This window comes from Caloenas nicobarica, chromosome 10 (genome assembly GCF_036013445.1).
Source record: "Caloenas nicobarica isolate bCalNic1 chromosome 10, bCalNic1.hap1, whole genome shotgun sequence".
NCBI lineage: Eukaryota > Metazoa > Chordata > Aves > Columbiformes > Columbidae > Caloenas > Caloenas nicobarica.
Genome location: NC_088254.1, coordinates 23465538 through 23483795, shown reverse-complemented (window position 1 = coordinate 23483795; position 18258 = coordinate 23465538). Strand labels below are relative to the sequence as shown.

The 18258-nt window shown below is 61.0% G+C and overlaps 1 protein-coding gene across 1 annotated transcript in view; it reads left to right on the top strand.

The window, feature by feature from the left end:
• RASGRF1 (Ras protein specific guanine nucleotide releasing factor 1) overlaps positions 1-18180 on the top strand; it is a 33778-nt gene extending 15598 nt beyond the window's left edge. Inside the window, exons 6-27 of the mRNA XM_065642049.1 lie at positions 281-360; positions 807-1000; positions 1374-1483; positions 2234-2352; positions 2819-2979; positions 3735-3798; positions 4718-4854; positions 5809-5891; positions 6562-6810; positions 7412-7782; positions 8682-8807; positions 9358-9528; positions 9880-9992; positions 10642-10754; positions 11158-11218; positions 13114-13217; positions 13392-13476; positions 14051-14248; positions 15063-15142; positions 15713-15830; positions 16169-16237; positions 17270-18180. Of these exons, the coding sequence (XP_065498121.1) occupies positions 281-360; positions 807-1000; positions 1374-1483; positions 2234-2352; positions 2819-2979; positions 3735-3798; positions 4718-4854; positions 5809-5891; positions 6562-6810; positions 7412-7782; positions 8682-8807; positions 9358-9528; positions 9880-9992; positions 10642-10754; positions 11158-11218; positions 13114-13217; positions 13392-13476; positions 14051-14248; positions 15063-15142; positions 15713-15830; positions 16169-16237; positions 17270-17362 (2899 nt within the window). The 3' untranslated portion in view covers positions 17363-18180. The remainder of the gene's footprint in view (positions 1-280; positions 361-806; positions 1001-1373; positions 1484-2233; positions 2353-2818; positions 2980-3734; positions 3799-4717; positions 4855-5808; positions 5892-6561; positions 6811-7411; positions 7783-8681; positions 8808-9357; positions 9529-9879; positions 9993-10641; positions 10755-11157; positions 11219-13113; positions 13218-13391; positions 13477-14050; positions 14249-15062; positions 15143-15712; positions 15831-16168; positions 16238-17269) is intronic.
• The last annotated feature ends 78 nt before the right edge of the window (positions 18181-18258 follow it).

Sequence of the window (18258 nt, the reverse complement as noted above, 5' to 3'; positions counted from 1 at the left end):
GGCAGTGTGCGTGTCTGCTGCCCGCCCCGGGAGCGAGCGTGGGTGCTGGGGTCGCTGGGAGCCGGCAGCCTGGTCCCCAGAGCCATGGGTGGAGACCCACTGTCCCCGTGGACACCTGCACGGGGGCTGAGGGCTTGGCAGTGGCACAAGGAGGTGCCGCGGGGGCGGATGATGCTCCAGGGCCTTGGCAGGGCAGGGAGGCAGGCGATGAGATTTCATCTAATCCCTCCTTATTTGCCATTTGTTCATCTGTCTTTTTACCCCTTGGTTTATCTTTCAGTGAAACCATCATGTTTTTGCACCAAATCTTTTACCAAGGCCTGAAGGCGAGGATCTCCAGCTGGCCCACGCTGGTGCTGGGTGAGTGCACGGCGCCTCCTCGCCGCCCGTCCCTCCCGCTCGCTGCGGGAGCAGCTCCGCGGGCGCTTTGCCGGCCGGCAGCGGTGGAACGCATCGCACAGCTCATCGCTTGTGCGTGCTGGCCACAGGGCCGCGGACCTGAGCAAAAAACCAGAAACCCAGATCTCGTGTTGCTGGTTCTGCCGGGCGGTGGGAGGGGAGGGCTGGACCGCGCACAGGAGAGCTGGTGCTGAGGAGCATCGCTGTGTCCGATGGGACCCTCAGCTGCTCCAAAGGGTGTCTGTGGCACCCAAACGGGGCAGACTGGGGCTTGTACAAACAGGACATGGTCGTGGGGGGGTGGCCTGGGTGGAACCCAGGGAGGAGGAGGGTCCTGAGGCAGGGGGCCGTGCTGGGGCCCCAGGACATGGGCTGGCCCAGCGCACCCACCACCCCCCTGCCCGCAGCCGACCTCTTCGACATCCTGCTGCCCATGCTGAACATCTACCAGGAGTTTGTGCGGAACCACCAGTACAGCCTGCAGATCCTGGCGCACTGCAAGCAGAACCGCGACTTCGACAAGCTGCTCAAGCACTACGAGGCCAAGCCCGACTGCGAGGAGAGGACCCTGGAGACCTTCCTGACATACCCCATGTTCCAGGTGACCGCTGGTGCTGGGACCGGCCACAGGGATGTCACCACCGTGCTGGCGGCGAGGGTTGGGCTGAGCAGTGCAAACCGCAGCCCCGCAGCAGCATTGGGGGCGGGGGGTACAGCCGGGTGCAGATGGGCTGGGGCTGAATCCCGTGGGTCCCACGCTGCTCCTGGGACCTGCTCAGGCCGTTGCTGGGTCGTTGGTGCTGTGGGAGGGCTCTGGGTGAAGCTGCCAGGTTTGCGGTCACCCCGTGCTGCCGAGACATGGATGGGGCAGAGCCGGGTCCTGGGCAAAACCCCACACTGTTCCCCTCCTCATTAGGTTTTTAGCACAAGGAGCTTTGAGGCTTTTTTAACCTGCCAGATCTGTTGCGCTGCAGATCCCCCGGTACATCCTGACGCTGCACGAGCTGCTGGCGCACACCCCGCACGAGCACGTGGAGAGGAACAGCCTGGATTACGCCAAGTCCAAGCTGGAGGAGCTCTCCAGGTCAGACCCACACTGCCTGTCCCTGCGGCCGGGCTGGGGGGACAGGGGCAGCTCGGGCACCCGCTGGGTCTGGGCTGGTGGGGGGACTCGTGGGACAGGAGCCTGGCCGCTTCTGGCCACGGGCTGCATTTTCCAGGGCTCCTTAATGATGAAATAGGAGTTTTAGGGGCTGGGATGGCTCTGGCTCTGTCCTCCTCAGTATGGCATGCTGGTGGGGCTGCTCCGTGGGCAGGGGCCAAAAGCCACCAAGGTGTCCGCAGTAAGCACCCAGGTATCGGCCGCGATTCCCCATTTCACCAACCCTCATCCTGCGCAGGCCGTGGACTGAAGCGTTCCCTGTGTCCCGTGCCAGCAAGTTGCGATGGTGCCGAACGCACCGGCGCTGCTCAGTCCTCGGGCGATCTGTACAAAGAGTTTTCATCCCTTTTCCCACCCCTCAAGGAGCAGGGACGTCGGAGGGGCCTGATGATGGGGAGGATCTGTCTGCCCTAAATCTGTATTTAGCGATTTCTGAGCAAGAAGCACTCGTGTTTCGATATTTAGAGATCTGGAGGTACCGGCCAGGTTGATGTGTAGGTTAATTCCCAAGCTCCCGGGTCCATATGGACACATGTAGTGCTGTGATCCCTCAATATTGCTTTGCTTTTGACCTTACCTTGGTGCAGCCGCTCCGGTCTGTTTAAAGGGATCTGCTGGGAAAACTCCTGCAAATCTGGTCCGAGCTCCAATTTTCTCTTCTCTCTCCTTCAGGATAATGCACGATGAAGTGAGTGAGACTGAAAACATTCGAAAAAACCTGGCAATAGAGAGGATGATTATTGAAGGGTGTGAAATTCTGCTGGACACCAGTCAGACTTTTGTAAGACAAGGTACTGTGTTTGTGTCACTGTCCCTCCCCTCCATGGTTAACGCAAAGCCCCGCAGCCCCCATCCCTGTGTCCTTCCACAGCATGGTCTGCTGAGCTGGGAAATTTAAAATATAGCCTGTTTCTGAATTTCCTGTGCTCCAAAGTGCCCCACTTTCAGTCTCAGCCCTGCATTTCATTGCATCATGGAGCAGCATGTGCATTTTGGCCATTGCTGATCTCTGGACGCACCCGACCCTCCGGGCACACGTGGTCCTGGAGCAGCACCCCACGGGGCAGGGTGGGCTGGGGGCTGTGGCCTGTGCCCCCCACAACCCGCACAGCCGGGGGCTCCTGGTCCCAGCCCCGGCACTTGGGGACGCGCTGGCCACTGCCCCGCGCGGGACACACAGTGATGTCCCACTCTGGGGACCCTGCCCAGCACTGCTGAAGCCGACGCTGGGACTGGGCCGGGTCTCTCCCTGCGCAGGGTCCCTGATCCAGGTGCCGATGTCAGAGAAGGGGAAGATCCCGCGGGGGCGGCTGGGCTCGCTGTCGCTGCGGAAGGAGGGCGAGCGGCAGTGCTTCCTCTTCTCCAAGCACCTCATCATCTGCACCCGCGGCTCGGGGGGCAAGCTGCATCTCACCAAGGTGCGGGGACAGGGGGCGGTGCTGGGGCTGGGGCTGCTCCCGGGTGTGCGGAGCGGGCAGACACCGGCACTGCCGGCTGTCCCGGTGACACCGGGGTCTGGGGACCACCGTGCCCTCCCCTGGCCGCAGCCTCGGGGGGCCGGGCTGGGGCAGGTGGGCGATGGGGTTTATTGCGCGTGGTCCAGGCACCTCGTCAGTGACGTGCGGAGCTCTGAGTCAGAGACGAGAAATTGCAAGTTGTTGATAAAAGAAGTTCTCTTGATTTGCAGCAGGAGCCTTGACAATCTATTCAGTGCGAAAGTTAAATTATAGCCTGGGACTGTACGTAACACTCACAGGCTGCTCCGGCCGCTCCTGAGACTCACGCTTTTGTTGGTGGAAGTTTCGCAGTTAATCAAGCGAGAATCTTACAGAAATTGCTCGTTACTGGCATTAAATTATCAGTTTGAAAAATTACAGTCCGTGGCAAAGAGTTGATAATTATAACAACAGACTTTTGGAAAATTTAATTTAAAGCTGATATTAAATAATTTATAAACAAATTAGTTGATTGGTTCCACAAGGAGATCCGCACTATCCCTGCCGTCAGGAGCTGTTCCCAGTGAGGCAGAGGCTGCGCTGGCCATGGCCATGCCAAAACCTCGGAGCATCGTCCCTGTCCCCGTCCCTGGGGCCGTGGGCAGTGGTGTGGGGGGACCAGGGCAGCCCCCAGGCCCCGGGGAGGATGATGCCGCTGAGCCCCGATTCCCCCACAGAATGGCGTGATCTCCCTCATCGACTGCACGCTGGTGGAGGAGCAGGAGAGCACCGACGAGGACGGTACGTGCCCCACGGCCCCACGCCGGGCAGAGCCCCCTCGGGACATGGGCAGGGGCCCTCTCAGCCCCACCCGTGGGTGCGGGGTTGGATTGTGCATCTCCCGGTGGGTGCTGAGCCGATGGGCCCTCTCAAGGAGCCAAGTGACAGCTGCTCCAGGAGCCTCTTTGCAGAGGTCCCAGCACCCCCCACATGGCAGAGCGTCCCGTGCGGGGCGGGTGATCTGGGTTCTGCAGCATCGTCACCCCATGCGGGGAGGGCAGAGCCCACGGCGGGGGTGCTGGGGGGGTGCTGGGGGCGCGGGTCCCGCCGGGGCTGCACTTAGTGCCAGACCTTGGCACGAGATTGCTGCCAGCCCAGGCAATGCTGGCCCGGGCTGCAGGAGCTGCCCTGTCCTTACCTGGGGACCGACGGCAGCGTGGCCAGCACTGCCCGTGTCCCCTGTCACAGGTGTGGTGTGGCCGGCACTGCCCGTGTCCCCTGTCACAGGTGTGGTGTGGCCGGCACTGCCCGTGTCCCCTGTCACAGGTGTAGTGTCCTCCTGGACATTCCTGCTGTCCGTCGGTGTGAGCAAGTGGGAAAAGGCAAAGATACTGGATGTCCTCAGCCATGCCCACTTGCCTATGACTTGTGACAAAGCCCAGGCTCCTTCTCTTGTCTCATGATGAGTTTTCTGACACGAGCCGGTTCCTCTGGCACATGATGCAGGGTCCCAGTATGAGGCCATGCCATGCTATGCTTCGGGTGTACTGACTTTATTTTGCAAACAGGGAGCCTTTGCCCAGCAAACCTGTCCTGTCCTCACCGCAGACAACCCACAAAGTGGAACAGGCTCCTTAAAACCTGGATAAAACCTGTGCTGGGGGAGGGGGGGCGGGGAAACCTTTTCACCATCACTGTGTGTGGTTTTTCTGTTCCAAAGCAAAAGCATCAGGGCAAGACATCGACCATCTTGACTTCAAAATTGTGGTGGAGCCAAAAGATTCCTCATCTTTCACGGTTATCCTGGTGGCCTCGTCCCGGCAGGAGAAGGCTGCGTGGACCAGCGACATCAGCCAGGTAGGACGGACCCGCAGGGGGATGTCGGGGCAGAGTCCTGGGGACGAGCAGCCCCCGTGGGTTCCTGCTCGGCTGCGCCCGTGCTGGCTGCGGCTTTGGGCACTCGGTGTTGGCTGCGGTGCCGCCCTCGGCTGTGGCTGCGGTGAGCAGCACGGGGGGCGCCGAGCACCGGGCACCCGGGGACAGCGCGGTCAGGCGGAGGGTGACGTGGAGCTGCGGAGCACCCAGAGCCATGGCCAAAAGCTTTTCGGTGTCTGGTAGCTCAACGAGGAGGAGGAAGGTGCCACGGCAGGGTCTGTCCCATCGGTGCTCTGCCTGGACATGGATGTGTGTGGTTTGGATTTCTCCTCTGGCTCAGACACGGGGCACAATTCACACCTACTCTGTGTTTGCTTTATGCAAATGACTTTGAAGATATTTTCCTTGGTGGGAGGAAGAGGAAAAATTATTAGTTAAATAGGGGTTGCCTCTCTGCCACCCCTGTTGTACTGTGTCCTTGCCTGTGTCCTCTTGCCGAGCATCAGTCCCTGGGGAGCCCCCTGGGGAGGTGGCAGCTCCCGCCTGCACAGGGACCCCAGCCCAGCCCTGCATCCGCTTCGGGGGGAAGTTAATGAGGGCGCTAATGGCTGAGTGGGGGTTCACAGCTCCCACGGTTCCTGTAGCTGCCAGCAGAGCCCGAGCCTGGGCTGGGGAGCAGCGCTGGCGGATGCCTCCCCCAGAACAGGGATGCAGGAGCCATCACAATGCTCCTGTTTTCGGCAGAAGCTCTTGCCCTTCCCAGCTGTGCACCCACAGCTGTGGTCTCCCATCAGCAGTGGCAGATGCAGCTGGCGAGGATGTGTCTGGTCTGGCTAAGCCAGAGCTCAGGCTCTCTTAAGCCACGTCCCAGCCTGGTGGGCAGTGGGGCCATCCTTACCGCCGCTGTCTCCCACCTCCCACCCGTGTCTCTTGCAGTGCGTGGACAACATCCGCTGCAACGGACTCATGATGAATGCCTTCGAGGAGAACTCCAAGGTCACGGTCCCACAGATGATCAAGTGAGTGCTGCCATGCCGGGACCCCCGTGGCGCACCCCCCGCTGAACCCTGCCTGCGTGGTGCTGAGAGCCGGCGGCTTCCCCGTGTGCGCAGGGCGTGCTGCTCCCAGCACGGCGATTAGCAGCACTCATTAGCTGGGAGAGGAGCTTTGTGTGGGACTGGGGTTGGGGAGATGGGAAGCTCAGAAAGGAGAGGTTAGAGAAAAAATAATAATAGTCAAGGAGTGGGGGTGGTACCCCCGGAGGAGAAGGGCACGGGGGCTGTTGTCCCTGGGGGTGCTGGGTGCAGGGCCCGTCCCCTGCACGTGTGGCATGAGGGGGCCAGGCAGGATGGGGTGTCCCTGCCACAGCCTTGCTGTGGCACACAGGAACAGTCTCGGCTCATGGGTGTCCCCAGGGACAGGCCTTCCATGTTTTTTGCACAAACCTCTGCCTGTTGAACACTGTGCAGTGTTCCCACCCGTTCTGGAGTACGGATTTCCAAGCCTCCCCCCGGCAGCGTTCTCACCTGTGTTTTATGGAGGGACACCCGCACAAACGAGGCTCCTGCGCTGCTGAGGACCCTGCGCCGTGTCCCCTGCGCCCCGCGTGTCTCGGGGGGAAGCTGCTCGTGCAAAGCAGCTCTTGGTTTTGTTCCAGGCTGGAACCACAGATGTCTCGTTTCTCTGCAGGTCTGATGCCAGCTTGTATTGTGATGATGTTGACATTAGGTTCAGTAAAACGATGAATTCCTGCAAGGTCCTGCAGATCCGCTATGCCAGCGTGGAGCGGCTCCTGGAGAGGCTGACGGACCTGCGGTTCCTGAGCATTGACTTTCTGAACACCTTCCTGCACTCCTACCGCGTCTTCACCACTGCCCTGGTCGTCCTTGACAAGCTCATCACCATCTACAAGAAGCCGATCAGTGCCATCCCCGCACGGTGAGGCTGCGCGCGGTGTCGTGGTGATGCCCGTGCTCGTGACCTGTCCTGCCCTGAGGGACCGCTTGGGTTGATGGGGGGGCTGTGGCATCGCTCCCCTGTCCCCTTTTCTGTCCTGAGCCAGACCTCTGCTCCCCGGGCCTGCCTGGCCCCAGTGGCACCCCAGGGCTGTTTCACCTGGTCCCCATGAGCTGTGACATCCCCAAATGGGTTGTCAGCATGGGAACAGGCTGCCCAGGGCAGTGGTGGAGTCACCATCCCTGGAGGGGTTGGACAAATGGAGATGAGGTTCTCAGGGACATGGGGCAGTGCCAGGGGTGGGTAATGGTTGGACTCGATGACCTTGAGGGGCTTTTCCAACCAAAATGATTCTGTGATTCTGTGAAATCAGGGAAGCAGATAAGCTCAAGCTCTGCTCATGCCGGTGTCCCCACTCCTGGGAGGGCCGAGTGGTGGCAGCGAGGTGATGGGGCTCTCACCGGCTGTGCCGTGCCGGGGGACACCCCGGAGACCCAGCGCCGCTGGAGCTGCCGGCGGGGATCTCCCCAGCCGCTCCGGCAGAGTCGGTGCGAGCTCAGCCTTTCCCCATCTCTCCGCCAAGGTCCCTGGAGCTCCTGTTTGCAAACAGCCAGAACAACAAGCTGCTCTATGGCGAGCCCCCCAAATCCCCCCGTGCCAACCGCAAGTTCTCCTCGCCTCCCCCGCTCTCCATCAGCAAGTCCTCGTCCCCCAGCCGGCGGAGGAAGCTGTCCCTCAACATCCCCATCATCACCGGCGGAAAGGCGCTGGATCTGGCGGCGCTGAGCTGCTCCTCCAATGGCTACGCCAGCATGTACTCCTCCATGGCGCCCTTCAGCAAGACCACCCTGGACATCAACAAACTGTACGTGTCCAGCAACTTCCCCAATAAAATCCCCGATGAAGGAGAAGCGGCCACAGAAAAGCAGGAGGAGTCAGCGCCGAGCAAGCAGAGTGAGTGCGGGGGGGTGCGCGGTGGGTGGGCGTCCGGCCCGGGCCGTGGCAGGGGCGGCTTTGGTGGGCACTTTGCAGGGGGCACAGGGACACGTGCAGGGGGTCAGGGACACTGCACCTGGGGATTTGCAGCAGCTGTGTGCTGGGAGGGGTGGCACAGGGAGCCCCTGCCCCATGAGCAGGCACACAGCTGTCCCTTGTGTGCTGGAGAGAGTGGTGGCAGCGGCAGCAGTGGTGGCAGTGGTGGTGGCAGCGGTGGTGGCGGTGGCAGTGGTAGTGGCAGTGGTGGAAATGGTGGCAGTGGCAGCAGTGATGGCAGTGGCAGCAGTGGTGGTGGCAGCCATGGAGTATTGGGGGAAAAGAGCTGGAGCCAGGTGAGTAAAGCACCACAAAGGCCACAGGTCATTGTCCCTCTGTGCCCTGCACTGAGGTCCCCGGCTGCGAGCGCAAAAGCAGCAGGGGATGAGGCACCCGCTGCCGCAGCTGAATTCGGCAGTGGAGACCCCAGGACCCCCCGTTTGCACCCCGGCATCGTCCTGCCCCCGCTGTGGGCTGTGCCACCCCCTCTGGTGCCCCCCGCCCTGCGCACAGCCCCGTGCTGGCGGTGCATGGCATGGGAGCCTCCTGCAGGCTGTGTGCTGCCCAAAAGCTGCAGAACTTGTAAGAACAAAACAACAACAACAACAACACCCCAAAAGCCCCCAACCACAAAAAAAATACAAAAATTCCTGTGGTAATTGCAGGACTCTGTACCTTTCCTGTACTTGATTGCTGTGCATCCAGCTGGAATGATTCACACCTTAGGAAAATCCAGAAGAGTTAAAATGTGGCTGCAACGTACAGGTGTCCAGTGGTGACGGTAACTGGGTGATGGAAACTGGGTTCCCTGTTCCTCCCAGGCTCCGACGTGTCTGTCAGGGAAGAGTCGGACACGGATCCCAACCAGAGCGATGAAGCAGAAGCTGAAACCTCCCCAACAAAATCCCCGACGACTCCAAAGTCCGTCAAGTGCAAAAATTCATCAGGTAACAAGTGAGCCATGACTGTCCTGCTCAGGGCGCCCGTGACCCTGGCAACGCAGAGCTGCTGGTGGTGCAGGCGTAAAACTGAAGCAGAAGTGAGAAGGAGCTGGACTTTACCCTTTATTTTCCTGCAAGGGGACAGGAAAATGCCAAACCGTCTGGCTCATGTCACTGACCTGGTCTGCGTGTCCCACCGGGTCTCCTCACCGCTTCCCCGTTCCGGGGCTGACCTGGTGCATTAGGAGCGAGTTACGTGAGCCTGGGCTGGCACCAAGCAGCGGTTGATCTGCTGCAGTCTCCCCTGCAGCTCCTGGTGGTTTGATCCTGCTGGAGCTGTGCTGATCAGCTCTCACGGTGCGGTGCCGTCACACTGCCCGTCTCCTTGGCCCAGCCTCAGGGGTGGATCAGCCCTGCGTTGTCCCTCTGCACCTGAGCCCCGTTCCCGGTGTCCCCAACCCGGGGGCTGCCCCTGTGTGGGGGCTGCGAGGGGCTGGGGGGACCCGGCCGGGCCGCAGCAGCCGCCCCAGGGCCATTGCCTTTCTTCTCCCCTCAGACTTCTCGCTGTTTTCTTACAACAACGGTGTGGTCATGACGTCGTGCCGGGAGCTCGACAGCACCCGCAGCGCCCTGTCTGCTGCCTCCGCCTTCGCCATCGCCACGGCGGGGGCCAACGAGGGGACCCCCACCAAGGAGAAGTACCGCAGGATGTCCCTGGCCAGCGCAGGTACCTGTCCTGGCTGCCGGGGGAGCGGGGTTGCATTTTGGGGTGCCCATTCCCACCGTCTGTGGGTGGGTTCCCCTCCAGGAGGCCCCTGGCTGGGAGAGGGGCAGGGCGCCCCCCGCCCCGCGCCTGCTCGGGGCCGTGTCCCGGGGTCCCGGGGCTGCCCGAGCACCGCGCGGGCTGCAGCCGAACCTTCGCCCCCGTGGGCGAGCACCTCGGTGACACAGAGCTCCCGGCGCTGGCGATAGAGGCAGCGTGGGGACTCTGGGGATACGGGGCTGCTCCTGCCAGGCGCCCCGAAACCCCCGGGAGCGGCTCCCGCCAGGGCCGTGCTGCGCTAAGGGCTCCCCACAGTTTCAGGCTTCCCGACGGACCAGCGGAACGGAGACAAGGAGTTTGTGATCCGCAGAGCGGCCACCAACCGCGTCCTCAACGTGCTGCGGCACTGGGTCTCCAAACACTCGCAGGTGGGTGGCGGGGGGTTCCTCCCTCCCCGCCGGTGTGAATTCCGCTGCGCGCTGGGTGGCTCAACGAGGCTCCACCTGGAAAGACAATTTGGCACTTCTTTTTTAATTAAGTGACTGAGTAGACATAAGGAGGAGATGAAACCACGAAGCAGGGGAGCGGGAAGCCCATGGGGCGGGGGGGCAGGCGTTGGGCTGCTGTGTTCGCACGTTCGGTGTGTGAAGGGGAGAGGTGGGACCCACAGTCACCCCCGCGGGGTTGGGGGAAGGGGAGCAGCTGGGTTTGGTGCCTGTGAGGGGGTTTGGGGCTGGGGTCGGGGTTAGGAAACCGTGTGGCTGTCCTTGCTGTCCCTGTCCCTCTCGGTTGCTGGGGGCACTGGGAGCGGTGCTGTACTGGTTGTCACTGGGAAGCCCCCACGCCAAGCGCTGCCAGTGCAGCTGTGCAGAAGGAGCCTGGAGCCTTCCTGGCCGGTCCCCGTGTGCCGGGATTTGGGGGGCAGAGGCAGCCCCTGCCCCCACCAAGCAGCTGCCTGCTCTGGCACTGCGGGGCTGTCGGTCTCGGCCGGGTTGGACGGCAGGGAGCAGAGCTGCTGGGAGTCAGCGTTAATTTAAATTATAGAGCATTAACACTGTGACCGTGCTGCTTGGGCAGGACTTTGAAAGCAATGAGGAGCTGAAGTTTCGGGTGATTGGCTTTCTGGAGGAGGTGATCCACGACCCCGAGCTGCTGACGCAGGAGAGGAAGGCGGCCGCCAACATCATCAGGTGCGGGGCCGGGGGAGCTGCTGTTCCCAGCGCTGGGCCGGGCTCTCAGCGGCCACGTCTCGCTCTCACTGGGGACGAGAGCCGGCACGAGGTGTCAAGGACGGGCTGTGGCCGGGGCCAGGGCAGCCGAGGAGGAGGACGGGCACTGTGGGGTGCATCCGTCCCCCTGGCACATCGGGACCCGATTGGGGCCACGGGCGAGGTGTGACCCCCACCCTTGTCCCCACGTGTGGGGCTGGCTGTGACCTCTGTTAAGGGGTTTTTCCTCTTTAAAACAGGAAATGTGACTTAGAAACATTCTTACACCCACTGAGAGTTAATTCAGTGCAAACCCACTGAGCTGTGTGGCAGCCGGCGGGTCTGGGGCTTTCCCAGCTTCAGTAACGCTCTTTTCCTGCTGCAGGACATTGACGCAGGAGGATCCAGGAGACAATCAGATAACCCTGGAGGAGGTTGTACAGATGGTAAATACCCTTCCCCGTCAGCACGGTGCCTGGTAGCTCAGCACGGTGGTATGGGATCGAAGATCCGCGCCGGGTTCCCCCCGGTGCGGTGGGGAGCGGTTCTCCGAGCCCAGTGTCCGGTGTGCGGCTGCACAGCAGGGGAAGGTTCCAGAGGACTGTAGAATCAGAGATGGTTTGGGTTGAAGCTCAGCTCCCCCAGCGCCCCCCCTGCCATGAGCAGGGACATCTGCACCAGCTCAGGTTGCTCAGAGCCCCGTCCAGCCTGGCCTGGGATGTCTCCAGGGATGGTTCAGCCACCACCTCTCTGGGCACCCTGGGCCAGGCTCTCACCACCCCCAGTGTAAAATGGGGCCAGGGCCAGCAGTGAGCACAGCCACATCTGTTACGGGCAGGGGCAACACTAACCAGCCCACCGTCTGCTTAGTCCTCCTGCACTGTCAGCAGGACGGCTGGAGCGGGAACAGAGACGTGCCTGCTGCTGCCTGAGGGGCCAGGAAAACCCTGCGGTCCCCACTGTGTCTTTTGTGTCCCCAGCCCTGCGCCAGAGCTGTCACACGCTGGTTCCAAGTGATGGCGCTGGCCCAGCTGGTGTTGGTGCTGCTTCCCTGGAGCACAGCCCTGGGAACGTGCGATGGATTTAAAACCATTGGCGTGGCTGCGGTGTGTTTGCCACCTCCCTGCATTAAAAAAACTCAAAGTCTGCTCCCAGGAAAACCCAAGAGCCACTTCAGATTGGGCTGGTGCACCTGGAACAACAGCAGCTCTGTCCCCTGGCACACACTGGAGTGGCTGGGGCCCCATGTGGGTTTTAAGTTGTTGTGTAACTGCGGGAGCTGGAAACTTCCCCTGGAGAAGAGACAACAAACAAACCCGAGGGTTTCAGTCTGTCCCGCGGTGGAGCAGCCGAGCAGCAGCGACCTGTGGGCAGAGGCGCAGAGGGGACACAAGGGAGCCCTGGGGTTTGGGGTGTACATTGGGGTGGTGGGGAGTGGGGGTCTCCCAGCCCCCTCCTCATGCACTGGGGGTGTGTGTTGTGCTGCACTCCCGGCCGGGTGTCCCCAGGGTGCTTGGAGCCCTCCTGCATGACCCAGGTGCTGCTGAGTGCCACTGCTGCCGCTGCCATCCAGTGTGCACCCACCCTGCCTGCACCCCCTGGTGTGCACCCACCCTGCCTGCACCCCCTGGTGTGCACCCACCCTGCCTGCACCCCCTGGTGTGCACCCACCCTGCCTGCATCCCCTGGTGTGCACCCACCCTCCTGCTGCCTGCACCCCCTCCCTGTGCACCCCCTCCGCAGCCTCTCCTGCAAGCCCAGCTGGTGTTTGCTCCCGGGAGCCCTTTCGCAACCCCTTCCTGCGGCCAGGAGGGGATTTTGCAGCTGCGGGTAACTGGTGCTGGTGGGGGGGTTCCCAGGGCTGGCTCACCCATGGGTGCCTGGGCCTGTCTGCTTCCCCAAACCCGCTTTGCAGAGGGTGCCGGTGGCGCTGGCTGAGCTGCGGGCAGGGGTGGCCGGGCCGAGGCGGCAGCTCGGCGGAACTGCTCCAGCTGGGTTCCCCGGTGCTTTGTTATAATAATTAAACAGGCATAGAACAAAAAGGCAGCAGCTGCAGAAGCAAGTGTGCCGGCATGCGTTCCATAGCTCAGATGATAACACATCACGATAACACAACTCAAGCCCTCGTGTTGGCAGGGCTGTGGAAGCCGGCACGTGTCGGCTCTGGTGCGACGTGGTTCCTCTGGACTGTCAGAGCAGCACAGCATTGCATGTGCCAGCTGCAATGGGGAAAAACTTTGGCTTGGGAGCCCGACTTGGGCTTTGATTTTATGTGAGAGAAACGCAGATGTTCTCACTGCGCTCTTAACCCACGAGCCTCGTCGTTGCCTTTGTTGCTCAGGCTGAGGGTGTCAAAGCAGAACCTTTTGAAAACCACTCGGCGCTGGAAATAGCAGAACAGCTGACGCTGCTGGATCACCTGGTCTTCAAGAAGATCCCGTATGAGTGAGTGATCCCCACGAGTGAGGAAGGGCTGTTCTGGTCACCCTGGACTCTGGTCGCCCGTTTTCCCCCCCCAGCCCGGCTCAGGCTAAACCCAGGGCTGCAAACCCTTCCCACCTGCTGGGGCATCCCAGGAAAACAGGAAGCAAATGTTGACCTGCACGTTGTCATTTGCAGAGAGTTCTTTGGGCAAGGCTGGATGAAGCTTGAGAAGAACGAGAGGACTCCTTACATCATGAAGAACACGAAACACTTTAATGACGTAAGTGTGGCCACGGGGGGACAGGCAGAGGCAGTGCCGCCGCCTGCGACTGGGAGGGACGAGCATTATCTGCCCCCAGCCGTGCTCCATGGACGTGCCCTGGGGACCTGGTGCAGGTGGAGCATCTGGTGCAGTTACAGGATCACAGCACCCCAGGCTGGTGGGGTTGCAGGGCCTCTGTAGATCCCCCAGCCCTACCCCTGCTAACGCAGGGTCGCCAGAGCAGATCACACAGGTCGGTCCAGGCGGGTTTGAATGTCTCCGTAGGAGGACACTCCACACCCGCTCTGGGCAGCCTGGTCCAGGCTCTGGCACCTCCCAGCAAAGAAGTTTCTCCTCGTGTTCAGATGGACCCTCCTGTGTTTCAGTCTGTGCCCGTTGCCCTTCACCCTGGTGTTGGGCACCACTGAACAGTCTGGTCCATCTTCTGACACCCAGCCTTGAGCAATGGCAGTTGCTCTTTCTGGGGCTCCTGCAGCGAATGGAAATAATTTGAAAACACGCAGTAATGTGGAGGGTGAGGAGCTGTGTCCACATCCCCCTGACGCGCGGGGCGCCCGGTGTCTCCCCAAAGGTCAGTAACCTGATCGCGTCGGAGATCCTGCGGAACGAGGAGATCAACGCGCGGGTGAGCGCCATCGAGAAGTGGGTGGCGGTGGCCGACATCTGCCGGTGCCTGCACAACTACAACGCGGTGCTGGAGGTCACCTCCTCCCTCAACCGCAGTGCCATCTTCCGCCTCAAGAAAACCTGGCTCAAGGTCTCCAAGCAGGTGGGGGCGTGGGGCTGAGCCGCCCTGGGGGGTTTGCTGGGGTCAGTGTGACGGTGTTGGGATGGCAGGAGACACGTGCCATGTGTTGGGATGGCAGGAGACACGTGCATGGTGTTGGGATGGCAGGAGACACGTGCATTGACCAACGCAGTTAGGAGATGGAGGAAGGTTCTTGTAGGGCTTTCCCAGGGGAGAGGTGATGTGCCCAGCAGCTCAGCCCCTGTGATGCTGTCGGATTTGTTCATCCTGCAGCTCAGACATGCGGTTAAAGAAACCTCTGAAGGGTCATTGTATCTGGGTACACACACAGACACATCTGTGAACTGGCTTTCTGGGCTTCTCAGACCAGTTATGGATGAGCAAAATGAATCCTTGTGCTGGTGCCTGCACGATGCAGAGCCTGGCACAGCCCAGAGCCGCTGTGTGGGCTCCTCGGAACTGGCAACACCATCTCTTTTCCTGCAAAGTGACAGATCTGCAGATTGAAGCAGGCACTGGTGAAGGTGGGAGGCAGGGAACAGAAACAAGCGCATAGCCTTTGTTATGCGCTGGAGGAATTCTGCTCCCAAACGCCTGCTCAGCTCCCCTGGCCGGCACCAGGCGCCGCTGTAACGGCCGGGGCAGGATTTGCACCCGCAGAGGTGTCGAGCAGCCGCAGGGGTGACGGCTGCGGTGGTCAGTGCAGCAGAGCGGGACGGGGTCACCCCGTGGCACTGCAGGTGTCACCCCGTGGCACTGCAGGTGTCACTCCCTGGCCGCAGGGCTGGGGGTTCCCCCGGGGCTTTATCCAGGCAACACGTTGCGTTTCTTGCAGACAAAGGCGCTGATCGATAAGCTGCAGAAGCTGGTGTCGTCGGAGGGCAGGTTCAAGAACTTGAGGGAGGCACTGAAAAAGTGAGTGAACGGGTTCTGCTCCCGCGGCTGCTGCGGGGGTGACAGCCAGCCGGGGCCCGCGGTGACAGGGACACCAGTCCCACCTCACTGCCCTGCTCGGGTTGGGGATTTGCTCAGCAGCTCATTGCAGAGCCCGCACCAAGGGGTGTGTTGGGCAGCAACACAGGGCAGCAGTTTGCAAAGCGACCCCGAGTAATGAGCTGCTCCTTTGAGCAGCAGAGTGAAGTGAATAAAAGGGGTTGCAAAGGGGGAAACCATTGCCAGGCACCAAGAAGCCTTGTTGTTTTTTCATTCTCCTTACAGACTCATAGTTTAAACCCCCAAGTGTATAATATTTAGCTAGGGTTTCCTGCCAGCCGGTGCATGTCACTCCAGCCAGCTGGACCTTTGTGGCAGCACTGGTGCTGTGGGTGCGGCAGGAGGTGGCTGCAGGGAGTGGGGCGCTGAGCTGCCCTGGAGCTGGTGCATCCCCACGGGCTGGTGCATCGCTGTGCAGTCCCACCCTCCTCCCAGCTCCAAAGCCACTGAGTAAGGCAGTTTTCTTTTTTTGTTTCTGGTTTGCTCCCAAAGTTGTGACCCTCCGTGCGTCCCCTACCTGGGAATGTACCTGACGGACCTGGCCTTCATCGAGGAGGGGACCCCGAATTACACCGAGGACGGGCTGGTGAACTTCTCCAAGATGCGGATGGTGAGTGTCCCAGCCCCGCTGCGGGTGTGCGGGGGCCGACTCAGGGCGATGCGGCTCAGTGCTGCTGTGCTGGCCGGGTCTGTGCCCCCCGTGCAGCCCCTGCAGCCCACCACCTGCCCGGCCCCAGCCACACACGCCCCTGCACGCGGGTACCAGCCGGGGCTGCCTCTGGCGAGGGATGTGTCTGGAAGGAACAAAAAAACCCTTGGCGCGGTGCTGTGGTGGGAGGTGGGGATGGAGTGAGCTCCACCGCTGCCCGTCGCCCTCCTGGGTACCGGGCCGTGGTGCTGGTGACGATGGCTGCGCTGCGAACAGCTTCTGTGGTTTCTCTCGGACAGATTTCCCACATCATAAGGGAGATCCGCCAGTTCCAGCAAACCGCCTACAAGATTGAGCACCAGCCCAAGGTACGGCTTTGTACCCAGCGCCACGCACTCCGTCTCCTCCGCTCCCACTCCAGTTGCAGGATCTAAGCAGCCTTGGATTCCTGGCAGCTCCCTTGGGGAAGATCTGATGCTTCTGTCAGAAATTTAGGACAGAAAATGCTAGCAGAGCCAGTGCAGGTGGGAGATCTCGTGACAGAGGGGAACAGGCACAGGAGTCAGGTAGTGACCTCCCTGCTCTGGTGCTTCTCGTGCCACACAAACTGTAAAGAGCCCCTCGCCTGCCCAGCATTGCTGGCAGAGCAAAAGGACGCGGCTTCTCGCTGTCCCAGCCTTGGCCAGAACACGTCAGCGCTGTGCCTGCCTGTCCCCAGCTCTGCTGCCGGTTCTCCCCAGCGCACAGGACCCTCCTTTCACTCTGGGTCTTTCCACATCCCCCGCGATCGTGGGCACGGGCCAGCACGGTCCTGCCGAGCTGGGGCTGGCGTGTGGCCGCGGTGGGGCAGCTCGGGGAAGGGAGCAGCACGGGGGAGCGGGTGGGCACCGGGGACGGAGCCGTCCCTGCCTGAGCCGCTTCTGGACAGACGTGGGCCGAGGCAGAGACCTGTGTGCAGCGAGAGCCGGCGTCCTGCCGCGGAGCTCCCTGCAGCTCCAGGGCTCGAACCCAGTTTTACCTGCGCGTGAAAGGAGAAGCTGCACCTTTCCCCACTCCCGGGGCCCTTCCATGGGAAGGAGTGACAAGTGTCGGTGGCTCCTGGGACCGCTGCCCTCGTGCCCTGCGCTCCCTTGCCCTTTGCTGCCCATCCCCAGGAGCGTGGCCGGTGCCAGGGAGGAAAACTGAGCAAGAAAAGCAGAGGAGCAGCTGAGGACTAGGCAGGACTTTGCAGCCCGGGGTTGAGATGCAGGTGCAGGGCCTGGTGGGTTGGCAGGCGCTGCGGGTGCTGCTCTGCCGCTTGTTCACTGCTCCGGCCTCTGTCAGCTCCCAGTTCCAGCATTTATGGGCGGCTGTGGCAGAGGTGAGTTGTCTCTGCTAACAGCTCGGCTCTCCTTCCCCAGGTGACGCAGTACCTGCTGGACCAGTCCTTTGTGATGGACGAAGAAACCCTTTACGAAGCTTCTCTGCGAATAGAGCCCAAACTGCCTTCCTGAGGCCGCGCGGTGCCCGGCGGCTGCGGTCGCACCCGCTATACCATACTGTATATAGATATCTCCTTGTTTCTGTTGGGCGCCCTGGAGTGACCTCCACGTCTGTGCTTCTCCAAGCCAACCGTCCCCCTCGTTCTTCGGCCGCAGTAGCCCTTGCGTAGGATTTCCTGCATCGTTTAAGGTTTCACGCATTGACACTTTGCTGGAGTCCCGGTTTCTTTTCGATGACGTTTTTCTTGTCACTTGTTCTCCTGGAGGAGGTGGCGGCCGGGCGGGTGACCCCGTTCCGGGGGGTCGGGCAGCGCGGGGCGGCTCTTGCCCAGCGACGTCCCTGGGCACGCTCTGGAGGGCGGGGGACAGAACACGCTGGAGTCTCCCCCCGCGCGAAGCCGCCCTCTCTCCGTGCCCCCGCGCCGGGGGCCCCTCGGCCGCTGTCCCCCTCCCTCCCGCGTCGGGAAGATGGAACCGTCCCCGTGACTCCTGCTGCGTACGGCTCATGCCCAGCTTCTGTTGATATGCTATAGATCCGTATACCTTGTGACCACTCTGAGTAACATGATGTAGAATTAGACCAAGATGACCGAGTGTTTTTATTACATATACTGTAATCCTGTCTAACCACCTGCTAGCAGGAGTATAGTAATGTAGTGCTTATTCTGTGAATATTACCATGTATTTTTTACATTGTACAGTATATAAACACAGTTTAACTTGACAGTGGCAGGCATGCTCCACTCTGACAACCGGAACACTTTTGCTGTAAGCAATACCTCGTGGTATGAGAATTCTCTTTCAAGCCCTAAAACTATTTCAAATTACAGCTTGTTTGGAAAAAAAAAATTTCCATTTTTTTGTAAAAGTATATGTTTCCTGATTACCTCTTGCTAATAAATCTATTC